This window comes from Talpa europaea, assembly GCF_964194135.1.
Source record: "Talpa europaea genome assembly, chromosome: 2".
Classification (NCBI taxonomy): Eukaryota; Metazoa; Chordata; class Mammalia; order Eulipotyphla; family Talpidae; genus Talpa; species Talpa europaea.
This window is the reverse complement of record NC_140068.1, coordinates 61,415,855-61,434,587: the sequence shown is the minus strand read 5'-3', so window position 1 is coordinate 61,434,587 and position 18,733 is coordinate 61,415,855. Positions and strand designations below refer to the sequence as shown.

Here is an 18,733-nt window from a genome sequence, read left to right as displayed (position 1 = left end):
TACTCTTTTTCCTGGTCCCTTATTTAGGTTTTCTAGATTCCTGTTATGAGTGAGACCATCCGGTATTTTTCTTTTTCTTTCTGGCTTATTTTGCTGAGCATGATCCCTTCCAGCTCCATCCATGTTGCTGCAAATTGCATGCGTTTATCTTTTTTGAATGCTGAGTAATATTCCACTGCGTATATGTACCACATCTTCTTGACCCAGTCATCTGTTTTTGGGCATTTGGGTTGTTTCCAAAGCTTAGCTATTGTAAATTGTGCTGCTATAAACATAGGAGTGCAGGTGCTCTTTGGAATTGATGTTTCTGTGTCCTTTGGGTAAATACTTAGGAGTGGAATTGCTGGATCATATGGAAGCTCTATCTTTAGTAGGTTGAGCAATCTCCACACAGCTTTCCATAGTGGTTGGACCAGTTTGCACTCCTACCAGCAGTGCAGGAGAGTTCCTTTCTCTCCATATCCTCACCAACATTTGTTGTTGCTAGTTTTTTTAATATGTGCCATTCTCACTGGTGTGAGATGGTATCTCATTGTAGTTTTTGATTTGCATTTCCCTGATTGCAAGTGACGTTGAACATTTTTTCATATGCCTGGTGGCCATTTGTATTTCCTCTCTGGAGAAGTTTCTTTTTAGCTCTTCTGCCCATTTTTTGACTAGATTATTTTCTTTGTTTTTGTTGAGTCTCATCAGCTCTTTGTAGATTTTTGTGATCAGTCCTTTATCATTAGTGTCGTGTGCAAAAATTTTCTCCCAGTTGGTGGGGTTTCTATTTGTTTTGGTTATTGTCTCTTTTGCTGTGCAGAAGCTCTTTAATTTGATGTAGTTCCAACTGTTTTATCTTTGCCTTCACTGTCACTGCTTTGGGTGATGCATCTGTAAAGATATCTTTGAGGTGCATGTCATGTAGTGTTTCGCCTATATTTCCTTCTATATATTTCATGGTTTCAGGTCTTATGTCTAGTTCTTTAATCCATTTTGAGTTGGTTTTTGTGCATGGTGTGAGGTAGTAGTCAAGCTTCATTCTTTTGCATGAAGCGACCCGGTTTTACCAGCACCATTTATTGAACAAACTTCCTTTGCTCCAGTGCATATTCCTTGCTCCTTTGTCAAATATTAGTTGACCATAGATCTGTGGGTTTATTTCTGGGTTTTCTATATTCTTATTTCCAAATGAAATGAAAAATTACTTCTAAAACATAAGCACTTTATTTCATATTATATGTTCTCTAATTACATTTTCAGCAATTCAGATTGAAAATGGCATGGGTACTACTTGTAAGACAATAGCATAGTGACTTTTTAAAAAATATTTCAAGGACTTGTGCTGCGTACACTAAGAATCTCTATTTACTCCTTGATATACTCACCCATAAGTGAATTCAGAAACAAAATATGAGAGATTAATGAAAAAATTCATGTATGATTTAGTTAAATGAAGCTATGTTACTCACTGCCTACTAAGCTGGCAAGAGATGAGTCAAGATCACTCCCAAGTGGTTTGCTTGCTGCCATTGCAGGACTGGGTGGTACCATTGAGATGGGTGCAGGCTGCCCAGTTGGTGCCATGGTTGGCATCAGAAGATCACCTAGACCATCAAACACTGGAAATCAAATAGATCAAGATCAGCATAAAAAAAAAAAACAATATGCAAAAGACTACATGTCTTTTGAAAAACTATGGAAACAAGTTAATATATAATCTTATAAAAGGAGACATGAAATTGACCCTTTTCATAACTGTAATACCAAGAAGAGCATCTCTCTATATGTCTACTTATAACGTATGGAAATATTAATGAACATGAACAAAAGTGAAAAAAAATCTGTGTAATGTATAGAAAAGAGCACAGATTTTGGAATCAGAATTGGGATCAAGTTTAGCTGTTTCTCTCACTATCTGTGGAACATTGATAAAGTTACTGTCTGAGCTTTAGTTTTTGCATCTGTATATAGGGAGAGTACCACTACTACATGGCTTTGTTTTGAAGATTAAATTAGATGATATATATACTATGTCTTTATTATAATGCTTGCTCTACATAGGCACTCAATGAGTGGTAAAACCTAACTTTTATTAAAAACAATCACTAAAACACTTTGTATTAAAATGCGAGTGATTTACAGCAAAGTTTGAACAATCTACTCTGAGACCCTAGGATGTTTACTTCTAAAATAATTATTAATTGAGAAAGGAAGCCTGAATTTCCCAGTTGCCCACAAAATCAGTATCAGAACAAAACTTAATCTAATGATGAGTAGCTAGAACTAGCTGTGTGAAAAACAGCTGACCAACTCTTAGATGTAAGTATTTTGATTTTTTTCTTTCTTTATAGCAATTAATTTTTGGTTCTAACTTAAAGGGCAGAGTAAATGAAGGGCATACAAAATAAACACTCTTGTAACTGTTATGAATCACACTATTACTGATGATTCCAGACCACCCTATTACAAATCACTACTTATTAAATTCCTAGACTGAAGACCATTAAAATGCAGACATATTAGATCTGTATAAATTATTGCTAATATCTTATCTACATCAAAATTTTATGGTTAATTTTCATTAAAAATCTATGCATATTTACCATGAATACTACCATAAATTAATTCTAAATTGAAAAAGGACAGCATTCAATTAGGCACTGGCAGTAGAAGCAACCAAATTGTCAGGCAAGGGATATATTTAGGGTGTTTCTGAAACACATTTAATTGCCAAAAACTCACCAATTGAAAATTTGTAGTAAGGACCCAGCATGAGAAGAGTAGAATGGAAGAGAATACAAACAAAATGACAGCAGGATGAAAGGTTAAAGGCAGGCAAAGAATACTATTTGTGTCTCAACTTCTTAAAACTGAGGGCCATGCAAGCTTCAGAGGGTGTAAGCAACAGCAGTGGGGATGTCCACGCATTCAGATATTGTACAAAGATATAGTACGGAGTATTTGTTTTCCCTTAACCAACTTGAAATCAGTGTATATAAGCTCATGCAAACAGATGGTGTGTGCTGTTAGATTTCTGCTAGAAATTAAAAACAGAAACGCAGAAAAGGATTATAGGTATTTCTCAAATCTACTCAAATCTACTTAGAAAATTTACTTAAGTTACAGAAAAAGGGGCTTATTAAACAGTTCTAAAATCATATTATCATTCCATATTTATTTAGAATTTCCTGATATGATACTAACTGTAGGTGGTATAATTCATGATCAGGAGAAATAAAAAGCATGTTTAAAAATCACTGCCTCACCTGATGGATCAAAGGAGCTGCTGCTTGAAGTTGAAGGCGTTGTTCCAAAAGCTGCCTCAAAATTGGGCTGTAGCAGGTTATTCTGAGCTGGAGTCACTGGTGATGGAGAAGGGGCCATGAATGAGCCCCCAAATCCTGGAGGGAAAGAAGTTCCGGAAAAAAATATAAGCAGAAACAGCAGAGATGGGCAAGAGCCATAAAAACAGAGTCAGAAAAGTTGTAGAAGACTGAAAGAAATTAGATGTATGTAGATTAGATGAAACCTGGGAAGACAGTTTTTAAATGTTTTCCAGTATCTTGATATGTCATGTACTAAAGAGACATAGTTTAATTAGAATAAGAAAGCATACAATAAAATACAGTCTTATTAAGAGAAACTGTGGCAACCAAATCTATTATTACAATAGGATAACTACAATAAAAAGGTCTCACTAGGGTTGAAATTCAATTATCTTACTTTATTTAAATTTTGTTTCTTCAAATCATCATACCAGATAGCTAGAAAATGCTTAGTTTACACATTGGCTCAGTATAATAAAATACAAATCATAAAAATATGCGTGTATTCTGCCACCAAACCCTCCTTAATATCTTTCATATATGTCTTAGCCCATAACTGCTAAGGCCAACTTTAGGTCCTGCCATCCCTCCCTGTGGCTCCGACCCACTTGGCTCTCAGGAGTCATAAGCAGTCACCCCGGGAGGCATCCTGCCTCTAGTGTGGACCTTTTCCAACCTAGTCTTTGCAGTGTAGCCAGAGTGATCATTTTGAGTGGAAAATGTTGACGTTACTTTTTTAAATCCTTCATTGGCTCCTCATAACTTTTATATTCATATAATGCAAATTCCTTTGTATAGTACTCAAGCCCTCTGCCGCCTCCTGCTCGCCTGCTCTCCAGCCTTGCAAACCAGACTGCAGCCAAAATCCGCCTTCACAGTAAGTCAGAAAGTGACTCTGGAGAACTCTCTAGCACTATGCTGGCCGCCAGTGCTACTAGCCACTCCCACATAAAGTTCCAGTGAGTGTCCTCTTCTGCTTCTGTGTCCTTGGCACTTGGTACTTATCTCCATCCCATTCCATTATTCTTCTTTATTCCTACCCCAACCTTTATTCCAACCCTGATCCTGGGGATGGCTTTTTGATATCAGGAACTGTGTCTTGTTTCCTTGTCTTTTCTAATATTCAGCACAGTGCCTAAAACACTAATGTTTAGTGAATGACATATTTTTTGAGTATAAAACATACGAAGAATCTGGGACTACTGTATAATAATCATATCCCAAATTAAAATCTGTCCTTTGAATGCCAGAAACAAATAAATTCTCTCAATCAAAAGACAGAAGCAAAAGCAGAGTACACTCTATATTGCATCTGTATAAAAGCAAGAATCTGTGAAGGAGGTAATTTCTCAATAAGACACTACACGATATTCTATTGTTAAAGAATTTACCATTACCAGTCTTTCTTATAGTCAGTTTGGGTATATATTCCTGACATATCTAGCTACATCTTTTCTTTTTCATGAACTTCTTCCAAAAACATTAAGAACAGTTCAAACATATCCTTAAGCTTACATTCCATAAAACCAATTTATAATTTTGAAAATGACTACCTTTAAAATCCTCCAGTTACTATTTTCTAAAGCAGGCAATAATGTTATGTTGTTTCTACTAATTGATAGTGACATGGGTTTAGGATTTCCTTGTATAAGTATGAAAAAACTGCAATGGAAAATACTAGAAGATCATCTTTGCTTACTAGAAGATGATCTTTAAAGGTCACAGCAACTACTTTAAGTAATTTTAGTATTTGAGTGATGTAAGAATCATGTAACTTTCCTTATAGAAGAAACTACATTTTTCAGGTTCAGAATTAATATAATTATGAAACAAAGATGGATAAATGTAATTATTTTGCGGTTGTGACTATTCTGGTTTCAGGGATATTGGTGGCTGTGTTAATGCTAATTATTTTTGAAACATTTCATACCTCAAGTCGAAATATGACTGTGGCTAATTTAGGTAATTGCTCTATGGTATGGTTCTCTTTGTTAAAACTGACTGCGGAGACAACTGTACTTGACTCTTGGCTTCTTAAAATTTGGTCGAGAAGACACAATTTATTTTAGAATTGCAGCTTATTAGAGTTGGAAAGAGTCTTAGGATCATCTGATTCAACCCAAACTTTCAGTGGCTAAAAGTGGTGTAAGAAGAAGTTAACATACCTAGCCAAGCTTCAGTAGTTGAAATTGGAAAGTGTGTGCATTTACACAGGGCTCATTTGTTACTGGATTTTGTAAGTAAAAACACATTCTTAGGTGAATAAACACCACTATTCACTGAAAAAAAAAGTGCCTTTTCTTACAAAGTGGAAGGCAAAGTTAACATTGGCATGGGGTTTGCTAAATACCAGGCACTGTTCTAAGCATTACTTTTTATTTGAGGTTGAACCATGAGAACTGCAAGAACTGCCAATAATTGACTATTTTGGCCCTACGAAAATAGGACTAAACAAATAGGATCATTCAACTCAAACGCATATTAGTTCATTTAGTCCTCAACAATTCTATGAATTATCACAGATGAGGAAACTGAGGACAGAAAAAGTTAAATAATTTGCCCAAGGTCACAATGTGGCAAATGCCGAGCCCCTCAGGAATTTTTCAGTGCAGGGTTCTCCCATAGCCAGGAATAAACCTTCCTAAAGGTTTATAAAGTTGATGGAGATCTGGAAACATGACTTTTTCCATTATACTCAGTTCTTCTGAAGAAGAACTTCCATTATACTCAGTTCTTCTGAAGATGTTGTCACAAACATAGACAAATTAAAAATCTACAAAGTAATATAAAATAATCAACCATTTTAGGATTGCTGTACTCTAAATGAAGAGTTAGCCAGGAAAATTTAGATATTAATGAAGAGTTTGGAGAATTCCTTTCATTCCATCTTGGAAGAGAGGTAAGTAATAAGAAAACTAATGTCTATATAGTTCAAGATTACATTCAGAAAGGTGTTTTATGGAAGTGAAAGTATGGTAATTATGATTAGGTTTTGGGACATTCCTACTATTATACACTAAAATTCACCAACTAGCTTTAAGAACTCAACCATCCACAGGCACACTGCCTTGTATCATAGATGATTAGTTTTATAATTATGTCTTTTTAGGTGGTAGCATCCTACACATGTAATGAAGTTCTATTAATACATACGCATCAAGACTGACAGACATAGTCTAGATAAAACATGCCACATCCCATGGGTTAGGAGAGTAAAATTTTAAATTTAGAAAAACACTCCCACATACACTTCTCCCACATTCACATTTGCTCCATTATGCTAAAGATGATGTTGTTTCAATTATGCTGTGATGCAATCAGTTGCTAACACATTCCGTTTACCACAATCAATGTAGAAATTGTCAACATTTCTAGGGATAAAAGTCTGACAGTCATTGTCTGACACTTACCAGGCTGTTTCCTACCCCATGCAAGATGAATGATTCTGTCTTCTATAGACCTTCCCATTTAGTAGAAACTTTTAGTTATTATGTTCACCCTGAAGACTGTTATACTTTAAGTCAGTTCAAATTTGTATGGCTCTGCTAAAGTCATGTGGTTAACAGAATATAAAACCACAATGGGTGTCTTAATGCCAGCCTATGTTCTCCCCTACTTTTGGAATTAGAGATTGGCACATTTCTATCCTCACATAGACTTATGATTCAGTCACCCCAGAACTGTCTACTATGAAAGGATAATTTTCCTGCTTGATTGTCAGTCTCAGAAGTTAGTCACATCCTTTAGCATACCTCATTTCTTACTTATCCATTTTTACATCTGCTGTCTAAGAATTTGTCTATATCTAAAATCTGTGGTATGTCTTGAAAGGAGTTGGACAGATAGACTCTTTACTCTCAAAAATTATATTTCCTTTTATTTGTCATAAATTTAATTCTCAAGGTACTAGCCAGACTCCATGTAAGATATGGATACTATCTGGATCCTACCAACAATCTCTGTGACTTTAGAAAAATTATTCTCTTTGTCTTAGTGGACTCTGATGAGGTCATCTCTAAAATTTTTTCTACTTCTACTACTTTTGGTGCACCAAACAGAACTTGATATTTTTACCTAAGGGATAGATGACGACCACAATGAAATTTCACACACAACTCAACTCAGGATTAGGTATTATTTGACAGTTCTAGAAGTAAATTTAAATGAAGGAAAAAAGGTAACAGTTTTTAGGAGATTTTTTTAATGAGTATATACACTTAGTCTTTGTTTTCCAGTTTTAAGTTGCATACCACATTTTGATAAAGGTTTCTCCCCAACTTTGAGATGATTTCGAATTTTTGGTTTAAAATCTCTCAAAATCATTTCAACTATTAGTTGTGCTGTATATGTATTGCATTTTCCTTTTATGTTCATATAAACTTACTCCTTCAAAAAAATAAAAACTTATTCAGGCAATGAATAAGACTACCCAGGTCAGTGACTAATGCTCCTTTTGGATAGTCCAACTACTGTGTCTATATATATACATTTTTTTACTCCAATAAAGTCTTATTATTGAAAACCAATAACAAAAGAGTCTAAAGACTCCTTCACAAAATACAACTTAGTCTCTTTTTTCTTTTGTTCAAATCCCTACTTTGGACCTGAACACTTTTGTGGACTTCCTAGTTATCTATGATTAGGTTCATTTTTCTTTTAACAATATTCTTCTTTCTTTCAAAAGCCTATGGACTTAACAAATCTCTGCCCACAGATATGCAGTATAACAAATATGCTAGGAGCTTCACAGAAAATTCCCAGAACATGGTATGCCAAAAAATTTGTTGTACCATTGATACTCACTGAACAAAAATGGGGAATGGGGAAATCCCTGAACAGCTATTAGCTATATTACACATATACACATGATTGTCTTTTTTCTTTTTTTCCTTTCTTTTTGGTTAGGAAAGTTGCTTCTAGTTCATAGGACAGAATCATATTAATACTGCATGATGTTCATCAACGAGTTCATGTCTTCATGCTTTTTATTATGTGAACAAGTATGGACAATAGCCACATGCAAAAAAAAATGAAGTTAGACCATTATCTCACACCATACACAAAAATTACCTCAAAATGTACTGAAGACTTTAATGTAAGATCTGAAACCATAAACTATATAGAAGAAAACACAAGCAAAACACCCCATGACATTGACTTCAGGGATGACTTTGGGGACTCAACTTCAACAGGAAGGGAAACAATAGCAAAATTTAACAAATGGGACCAATTCAAAATAAAAAGATTCTGCATATTGAAATAAACTATCACTAAAATGAAAAGAAACTCTAGTGAATGGGAGAAAATATCTGCACATCATCATACATTTGACAACGGGTTTATATACAATGTATACAAAAAGAACTCATTAACTCAGTAACAAGAAAACAGACAGCCCAATCAAATAATGGGTAGAGGGTTAAAAAGACACTACTCCAAAGAGACATACAGATGGACAATAGATACATGAAAAAATGCTTATCATCATCACTTATCATCAGGGAAATGCAGATCAAACCACAATGAGGTACCACCTCAAACTGTGTGAATAGCCCATAAATATGTACAAACAGAAACAACTAGTGTTCATGAGGGCGTGGAGAAAAAGGAACCCTCATACACTGCTGGTAAGAATGAAGGCTGGTCTGGGCCCTATGGAAAATATGGAGGTTACTTAAAATATAAGAATACATCTGCCATAAAATCTAGCAATTCTGTTCCTCTGTATCTATCTGAAGAAAACAAAACACTGATTTGAAAAGATATATACACACATATATGTATGTTCACAGCAGCACTATTTACAATAGCTGAGTTTTGGAAACAACGTAAGAGCCCAAGGACAAATGAGTGGTAATGACAATGTGGTATATAATACACATAATGAAATACTACTCAGCTATTAAAAAAAAAAAGATGAAATTTTGCCACTGTGACAACAAGGATGGAAATGGAGGGGATTATGTGGAGTCAAATAAGTTAGAAGGAGAAAGACAAATACTGGGTAATTTCACTCATGTGTGGAATTATAAAGAAACAAAACAAAGGAGCTGAAAAAACTAAAGCAGAACAAACCTGTCAGAACTCTGACAGCAGAACTGAAGCTACCAGAGAGTGAGGGTAAAGAGAGGGAATGCCCAGTAGACTATGATGGGGGACTATGGCTGCTTTGGTGGGCATGATGTGGTAACACACGTGATGTGGTAACACACCTAAATTATATACAGTGATCAATGTTACCTCAATTAAAAAATGTTTTCTATAAGCAAAAAATACAGAAGAAAATGGCTCAAGTAACTAAAACCAATAGAAATTAGAAGTAAAAAATGGAAATTCCTTACATCAGCATCAAAGATGAAAAACAGCTGGGCTTATGCCAACTAAATCAGACACTCACATAAATGCAAATTTTATTCCAAGAATTATTTTGAAAGCAAACTAGACATTACAAGCATTTACATTTATTTACATTAAAATTTAGATAGAAAAAAAACAGAAAGAAGAAAATGTACACAAAATACAATTTTTCCATCACTGAATTACAAGAAGTCACAATGGAAAAAATAGAAATGCACAGTTAATAAAATGGATGTAAATGGCACTGTCACTTTCATAAGAACAGTCTTCTCTTTTTCATATAATTTTACTAAAATTTAAGGACAGACAACATAACTGAAGAACTGAAATTTGCTTTGGGTGAAATGATCTAACTTGCACTTTCTGTGTTTCCACTGCTGGACCTACCCCATCCAAGTTGTGCAGCTGAAGCTCAGTTACCTGCTGTTACACAAGGCAATAGGTGACAAAATCCTTCCTGTTTGATCCAGGTGAATTTTAGATCCTATCTCATTCTCAGGCTTAAATCTCATGGCTCTGTCATTGACTTCTACCTTAGATTTTCCCACAGGCTTTGACTGGCCTCTCTGCTCCCATTTCTAATGTCTTGGGATCTTTAAGAAATACAGCATCTCAGGTCCTGTCCCTGGAAGCATGGAGAAGCCAAGTGGAGTGAGCACACCAGAGAACAATGTGGCTTTGCAGCACTGGAAGTGATCAACAGTGACTGACCACTCTGACATGCTCCTGTTAGGTAGGCTGCAAACCCCTGTTTGGCAGGGGTAAGGGATACCCAAAGAAAAAGATGTCTTGGAATTCTGCAAAAAGCCTGAACCTTTGGTTTTACATGCCATTTCAAACTTAATTACAAGCTCAAGGCAAAGTGTTTATGATCATTTATCTCATTTTGAAGTTGACAAGGTAATGTTTCCCAAACAGCCATTTCAAAGGGGGCTACTTCTGTGGCCTGTTAAAAATCTTATTGCTAAACCTTGAAAACCTGAATTAAGTTCACTGGTTTACTACAAACTTTAGTACAAACGGTGACCAATTTGAATAAAGCTGCTATGAAAAAGATCTTGGCTAGGAGAAAAAAAAAAACAAATTAATTTTTTCCTCCAAGTAACCAGCTAAGTTTGTGAAAACTACTATTTTTATCATATTTGTAGCTTCCAAGGTATATTTCAACATCAACAGTGGCACACTGGTTCTTCATTATTTAGGAAAATATCAGCTGGCAAACACTGGTATAAAGTGGTTTCAGTAAGTAAGAATGCATATTTAACCAGAGATGCCTAGAGAGGATAGGAAAGACATAAGAATTGCTATTACTCCTGGGAAAGACTGTTAAATAACCAGTCTGAATTACTGAGAAAAGGAAAGTTAACAGCCAAGTCTGTGATTAATCCCTCTCGAGGAATGATCTGACCTCATATCAAACTCCCTACAACTCTGAAGGTTGGTGGGGATCCTCTAATGAGGTCATTACTCATTACTAACCTAAGAATGGAGATTCCTTAGCCTGTTGTACCAGGTGTGAGGATTGCTCAATGTAAAATTTGTAATTCATCAACTACAGTTACGCTAAAAAATAAGAACTAGTCACTAACCCTATCAAGGGCTACTTAAGGGAATTTAAGCTGAAACTCCAGACATGGCAGCTTCTATACGCTGATGTGCCTGGTCTTCTCATCAGCCCTTTCTTAACCTTATGATCAGACACTGATGACTGGGGAAGGGCGCTGGAGATGCATTTACGTGTTTGGGGCCTCTGTAATATTACTACTGTGCTTCCTGTTAAAGCCAGAGGGAGGTAAACCAGCAACTTCTAAAAGTTTGACTGATAATTTTAACCTGGACTCACTATTTCAGTACTGCAACTGGCAAATTCCTTTCCTGCAAAAGTCATAATTTATAGGTCTGGCTATCATTGAGTACACTTTGCACCTCCCTACCCACAAGGAAAACGAATATTGGCTTTTACTGTATTTGAGTTCTTGAAAGATTTTCTTTTATTCTATCCATATCATCCTGATCATAACCAAAAATCCTAGGTACCTGGGCCAATCTATTCCATACTGTTAAAGTGGGATTACTCCATGGGTTTTCTGATAGAAAAATGATGAGTCTGTTAAAACAGTGACATGTAGCAGTGATTTCAATCCAATAGTAGACACTTAAAACAGTTTCTCCTAGAGTGATTCATATATTACAGAATCAATTGTCAAACATGGAAACTTTCTAAAAAAATTCTTCTTTAATAATGGTATCTTCTTTAATAATGGTAATTGCATAGGCAATATAAGATAAAAATATCTACACAAGCATATTATCTCTTTAGTAAAAAAAAAATAAATGTGCTAAGTAAAATAAGGTGGGTTAGGCACATCCAAGGAGTCACAGAGTGGCTTACACACAGCTATGATTTTAAGACTAATTTCATGACATCCTGTAAAACCATCAACCTTCTATTATATATTGTCTTATTTTTTCAATTTAATGTTCAAAAGGGAAAGAAAACATGCACCTTGAAATTTATGTAATCTGTTATTTATAAATAACAAACTTAACTTCTATAAAATACTATTTTATTTTACTTTAATTCATTACCAGCTAGTAGGTCTGCCGATGCTGATGAACTAGAAGCAGCCTGAGGTGCAGGTTGGGGTTCAGAAGCACTACTTCCAAATGCATCTACCCATTATCCATTATGCAGCAAAAAGTAAAAGAGTGTAAACAGTAAGTACAGTAAGTAACTTAAGTGTTTTGCAGAGAGAGGCATAGACAAGACGCTTTGAATGGTGAGCTAGAGTCCTATGGATATGTGAAATGATTGCATGAATTGAATTATGCTATGACCAGTTTATTACCTCAAAAAAGAGCTCCAGAATAGTTAAGAGCTAATACCTTTGTAAGAATAAGAGAATAATTAAAAAAAAATTTTTAGACTAAATCCTGCCACCTATCAAAACAGGATCAAATTTTTAAGAACCTTGCCTAAAGATAATAAAATAGAATTTTGTAGTTTAGAACTTTATTAAACATTCAAAAATTTAACAAATATCATTTAAGCAGCAGCAGCAGCAGCAGCAGCAGCAGCAGCAGCAGCAGCAGCAGCAGCAGCAGCAGTCCTACTTAAACCTGTAAGTCAAGGTTTGGTGTTATCTGGAACCAGCTTTGAGCCCTTTAATGTCGGAAACTGACCTCTTTGTACCCATCATGATGCTTCAATGTGCAATAGGCACTCAATGTTGGTTTAACTAGCTAATGGATGATATTTTAAGCACAAAGCATACACACTGATTAAGAAATCATGTCAAACCTATGTTTTTCCACTATAAATTTACTGCCAACAGAAGACATTAAATATATCATCCAAATGAGTAGTTCAAGAGTAAATACATCTCCCTGCTTTCAGATAGCACATAAAGGAAGAGGAGGATACTTTTAAATCAGTGAAACACCTTCCAGTTCTCTGAAAGGATTCTGAAACACTAAACTCAACATAAACAAACCCTACAGAATAATGTGTGGCATCTCCAGCTTAAGCTTTCGGTCTTGACTGGTTTATCTGTTTTCATTTCTGAATTATCTAGATAATGGGTATATTGCTTTGAAGGACTTAGAATGTGGATTTAGCCAACAGATCAATGTCACTGAAGAAGACGAGTAGAAGGAATTCCAATCAGCTCATTATATATTAGGATGAACAAAAAGTTAAAACACAAGGATTTCAAATGGAAATTATCTGTTTTTGTTACATCATGCATTTAAAATCATGATGAATTATGAGAATGGATAGGATGATGGCAAAGAAATGGAAAAGATCTTAAAAACTTAAGTTTATATTGTAGATATGGAAATGACAGAGTTAAAAGAAAAAGTGATAAAATGCAGTGAAACAGAAGATCTAAAAAAGATCTAAAAACTACTCTGAGGAACAAAAAAGATTCTATATGTGAAGAAAAGGAGAAATACGCACCCCCAAAAAGGTCTATCACACCTGATGAATCCACCTTTGCTGGAGAGGCAGTGGTTGCAGGAGATGGGGCTGCAAATGCATCCACTGCAGTGAAGCAGAGAACAGGAGAACTGCATGTCACCCAAAGGAAAATGAAACCCCAAGCTTTGACAAGTGGCTTCTTGCGATGCCAGGTTTAACTCCAGGCAGTAAGATTGCACATAATCTTAACCGGTAGGGAAAAGCACGAATGGATTTTAAAATGCACACTTTCTATATCAGAGGTTTTAATATGAAACACAAATTTTCTTGCAGCAGCTTTAGATTTGAAAAGTTAACCCTCATCAGTTGGTGATGGGCCAAAGAATGAGATTTTTCTTAAATGTGAAGTTTAAGTTTAAAAGAACTCAAGACAAACCCACATGCTTCTATGTCCACCTCTCTACCTGTAACCCCCACAGGACATCTCTGAGTGAAGGCTTGACTAAGGCAAAAGCACTCACCGGATAGGAGGTCAGCAGTGAGAGAACTCTCAGGGACGGGAGAGGCCCCTTGTGGTGGAGAGGAGAAAGCATCTTCCGAAAGTGAAACAAACCAAAACCAAGCAGAAGTAAGTAGAAAGCTGAAATCAAAGTCAAAAATCTAACAAATGCATTATCACAGATGAGTACACAGAGCTTAATCACATAAACATGTAAGAAAACTAACGTACAAAAAAGGTTGCTTTAGCTTTACCTGTACCAAACAGGTCTATGCTAGGAGCAGCATCTGGCTTAGGCGCTGCGGCGACTTCAGGAGCAGCCTCAAATAAATCTAAGACCAAGAACACACAGCCTTTACTCAACTTGACAAATGAGCCTGAAAGCAACATCACTTTCCAATTCTGAATTGGCACTTGAGAGAATTGTGAGAGAAGAAGCAAATGGTTTCTAGAGAACCATTAAAATACACAGTATTCATGCAATCATAGTTGTGTATGCAGTGTATCTCAAGTACCAGAATTCAATCCACCAGATGGAAAGAGGTCAACAACAACAACAAAAAATTACCACCAAAGATATCTAGAGCAGGAGGAGCGGTGGTGGTGGTGGCTGAGGTGGTGGCAGTGGTTGCAGCGGCGGTGGTGGTGGCAGCGGTAGTGGCAGCAGTGGCAGCTGCAACGGCGGGAGCAGGAGAAGGAGCAGTGGCGGGAACCGGAGGGGCTGTGCTAGCTGTAGGGGTAACTACAGGAGCACTGGTCTCAGGTGGCTTCATTGCAAAGAGGTCCAGCTCGGGTGCAGCCTCTGCACTACCTTCAGACGGGGCAAAAGGGTCTTTTGGAAAGGAAAGTGGAGACACATACATCATCAGTAAGGAAAGGCACAGGAGACAGGAGTCATAACTATGGGTAAGAGACACCTGACACAGGTATTTACACACTAGCTAGGTATTAGGCTGCTTGTATTGAACTACTATCTTATTAGCAGGGGTCAGAGATTAGAATGCTTTTCTAAAGAAAAAAGAAAATTCAGCGGGGATCATTAAGTTAAGAAACAGATACTTCAAAGGTACTGTATGTCTAGGATCAGAGATTGTTATTCACCAAAACCTTAATCTGGTTCAGTTTGGTAGCTCTGAAATGCATTAAAACATGCCTATATATTGGAACTTGGTGTTACAAGAGAGTACAAATAGCATTAGAGGAAAAAAAAAAAACATTAAGAGGGCATACTTGCACTGACAAAAATTGTCAATCTTGAGAAATTGTCAATTTTGATAAGTATGCACTTCATTGTCTTAATGTTTTGAGTGCCATCATTATTTATTCAGTTAGGATGAATGGTACTTTATACTCAAAAGAAATTAAAATTAGAAAAAAAAAAAACAGATGGCCACATCTAACTACAGGGGCTTTACAACAGGACAGTAAAACAACAGAGTGGCTCATGACTTTAAACCCACCATTTCCTGAACATGCATCAAGTGCTGCTGCTACGGGGGTTGGGGTAGCTGGTGCGGCGGCCCCTTCGGATGCTGCAGGGGCCTCCCCAGGAGAAGCTGCAAAGGCATCTTGGGTGCAGTTTTTAAAACAACAGAAATTAAAGGAATAAAAAGAGAAGAAAATATAGTAAAAGAACCAAGTTAAATTGCGAAGAAGGCTCCCTTATACAACATGAATTTCTTAAATGCATTTTTATGGCTCATGCACTGTTTGCAGTCACAAAACAATGATTCTTCGTGCCCCTTCATGTTAGTTACATGTAAGTAGTACAATGGTGACACTGCTGCGGCTTATCAGGATTCAAGGGTAACAGGATTCTCATTGTATAAGGGCTCTGAGAAGCATGTTTTATGTATCATTAGAAATTAATGGATGTGAAAATTAAAACACAAAAATGACTTATAATGTAATTTAAGACATTAAACTTTCATGTCCTTGTAATACTCATTCACGATGTTACTATGATGTCTGTGCCTGGTGGTTTCTAGCAAACAAGGATAACTTCTTTAATGCTAATAAAATTAAATAATTATAATTAGATAATTATCGTTAAATTTTTACACAGGCAAGATTATACTGTTAAAATGAAAGGTCTGCTAAGAATTTATAGAATTTAAGTGTTCGTTATGTCTGAGAAGCATTTTCAGACATAACCAAGGATTTGTTTTAAAGCAATAAAGAGAAAAAAAATCAGAGGATGGCACCATAATGCCCTCACTTCAACTCATACTCTTGTTTTCAAATATTGTGTCACTCTAGTTATTGGGAAAATGATTTATTTTCAATAGTTTAAAAATAATCTCATTTGTATTACTTTTATTACACTACAATTTTATCACTGTCGTAAAAAATTCATGACATATAGATGGCCCCAGTATATAAGTGCACACTTATATATGACTGATATGTACTAGTAATTCCCAATATGTTTCTGCAACAAATGTTTTAATTATGACAGAAATTGGGACTTTTCTAAGAGGTTCTAAGAACTCTGAAGTTCAAAAGGCAAGAGGTCTTCCATAAATATGACTTGCTTAGTAGAAGCAGCTCTTGGAAAGCGGGTACTAACACCCACTTAGAGATCTGCTAGACTTTTTATCCTTAAAAATAATGCCTATCCCAATATCTATTAGGATTCCCTAGAACATTGTTTCTCTGGCCGCTAAGAAGAATTTGTCAAATGTGCTTGGGAAATACTCTATCTCCTTTCTTGAAGATTTACAGAGCATATTAAGTTGTCAGACGTCCTATAGTCAAGACACTTATTTTTCAGCTTAACCAGGCATATTCCAACTGATCTGTACATTTAGCAATGTTCTGAAGCCCAGTGCTAAGTGGATAACAAACATTCAATTAGAGATTTCTCTTATGTTAAAAGGTCCTAACAAAAATACAAATATCTCTGGAAGGGACAGTGGGTCAATCAGTTATTGATATCTTATAGATTTATTTGATCTGCTTGCTTGCATTAGCTACACTGAGGGAATATGTAATTATAGTGTCATTTTACTATCTCCCCTTTGTAGATAAAAGAACATAAGCTGGAGAGTCTGAATGACTTCCAAGGTCACACAGATAGTGATTGACAGAATCTGTTAAGTAAGTTGTCTCACTGATGTTTGTGTATTTAGCCACTAGTTTGTACTGCTATAAACTGTGCCCCATGTTACTGTACTACTCCTTCCTTGATGGCTGGAATAAACAAACACCAGTTATAGCAGTGCTAGAGGTCAAATACAGAGTCCAGATGAGCTGGACTCTTTTCTCACTTATGTGTAAGTAGGTGAAACCCACATGTAAAGCTGTGTCTTTAGGAGAGGTGTTTTTCCATTCCTATCATGAAGACATCTCATTTTCAGTGCTCCTTCTGTTACTTAAAAGAAAACACTATAAACTTATCTACTCCTCTCAAAACTTCTGTTAGAGACAAGAGCCTCAGTTTCCCACTGTTAAGTCTTCCTAGCTCAACAGACAGAGATGTGAATCAGTGAGATCATGGGTGAGTCCAGCCCCAGCCACTGTCTGACTGTACCCACCAAATGGACCCTGAGCAAGAACTCAAACTTAATCCAGGTGGGCCCCCAGAACTGTGAGAGATAATAAAATTTTGGTGTAGTTAAAAACAAAACATTCAGACCCAGCTTTTTTCATTATTAATGGTAGCATTATTCTTCAGTATTAAAAATGTCAGTTATTTCCAGCTACTTCTCTTTCCCTTGTTACCCATTTGCAGTTCATTTCTACATACTGCCAATTTTCAATCATTGGCATTTCCTGGAAATCTATGTTCCTGTTGTTCTAGAATTGTGGACTGAGTCCAGGCTTTAACAGGAAAAATGCTGCTAACAGTGCTGCAGGCTTTTGTTCCTTCTAGCATTCTAGGAAGAACTGTCTCTCAAACGTTTAATCATGTGACTACCTTTTAAAAATATTCTAATAGCTGTCATCTTTCCCATCCTGAACAATTGTCCCCATTTTTTTCTAATCTTATAAGCTACCTTTAAATCACATACTTTGCACAAAGGTTTCAATCACTCTCAACAGCCCAAGTCACCATTCCCGTTCCTCTGGTTTCCTTATGTCCCAAGTGATGAGTCTTAACATGAAATCTAGTTGGACATGTGTATATTTAAGTTCTTGGTTTAAGGAAGGTTGGTTAACTTAGCTTGTTAAGCAGCTTGGACTAATAAAGTCAGGCTTGTGAGGCAAGTGTGCTGGCTTTCCAGTCACTTGGTTTCATGCTCACAGATACCATCTTGATAAAGGTTTACTCACAGGTTGACAAGGCTGACTCAAGGGTGCCCTGGTCTGTATGGAGGAATTAGCATCTGCTTGGCTCTAGTGCATAGGAAAACCCTGTGTTGTTACAGACTAATGTGCTATTATTAGTAAAGTTTGCATAAGTGTAAAACAAAATGTTTTAAAGGATTCGATCTTTTCATCAATATCTGTAAGTTTAACTAAGTTTTTAAGCACAATACTGACTTACAGTCTTGCCACAGAAAGCAGACTTTATTTTTTTAAAAGTTTACTTTAAAAAATAAAGCATTTAGTAAACATAATGCTTCTGACAAAGCTATCTTAATGATTTACATTGAAATGATTAAAACGTTATGTGGGTATCAACCTGAATACTTAAAAATA

General features: G+C 36.0%; 1 protein-coding gene across 29 annotated transcripts in view; it reads right to left on the bottom strand.

Annotated features, from left to right (window-relative positions):
* The window catches only part of SNAP91 (synaptosome associated protein 91), a gene marked incomplete at both ends in the record, with an annotated part of 119,807 nt that overhangs the window by 16,919 nt on the left and 84,155 nt on the right, over nt 1-18,733 (bottom strand). For 6 of the 29 annotated variants that reach the window (XM_084227798.1, XM_084227820.1, XM_084227822.1 and 3 more), the window contains 8 exons: nt 1,455-1,604; nt 3,252-3,386; nt 12,258-12,341; nt 13,630-13,713; nt 14,112-14,183; nt 14,344-14,421; nt 14,658-14,921; nt 15,550-15,657. In XM_084227798.1, the coding sequence (XP_084083924.1) occupies nt 1,455-1,604; nt 3,252-3,386; nt 12,258-12,341; nt 13,630-13,713; nt 14,112-14,183; nt 14,344-14,421; nt 14,658-14,921; nt 15,550-15,657 (975 nt within the window). Of the gene's footprint in view, nt 1-1,454; nt 1,605-3,243; nt 3,387-12,257; nt 12,342-13,629; nt 13,714-14,111; nt 14,184-14,343; nt 14,422-14,657; nt 14,922-15,545; nt 15,658-18,733 lie in introns of all 29 variants that reach the window. The other 23 variants (XM_084227823.1, XM_084227799.1, XM_084227806.1 and 20 more) reach the window with 15 other exon arrangements.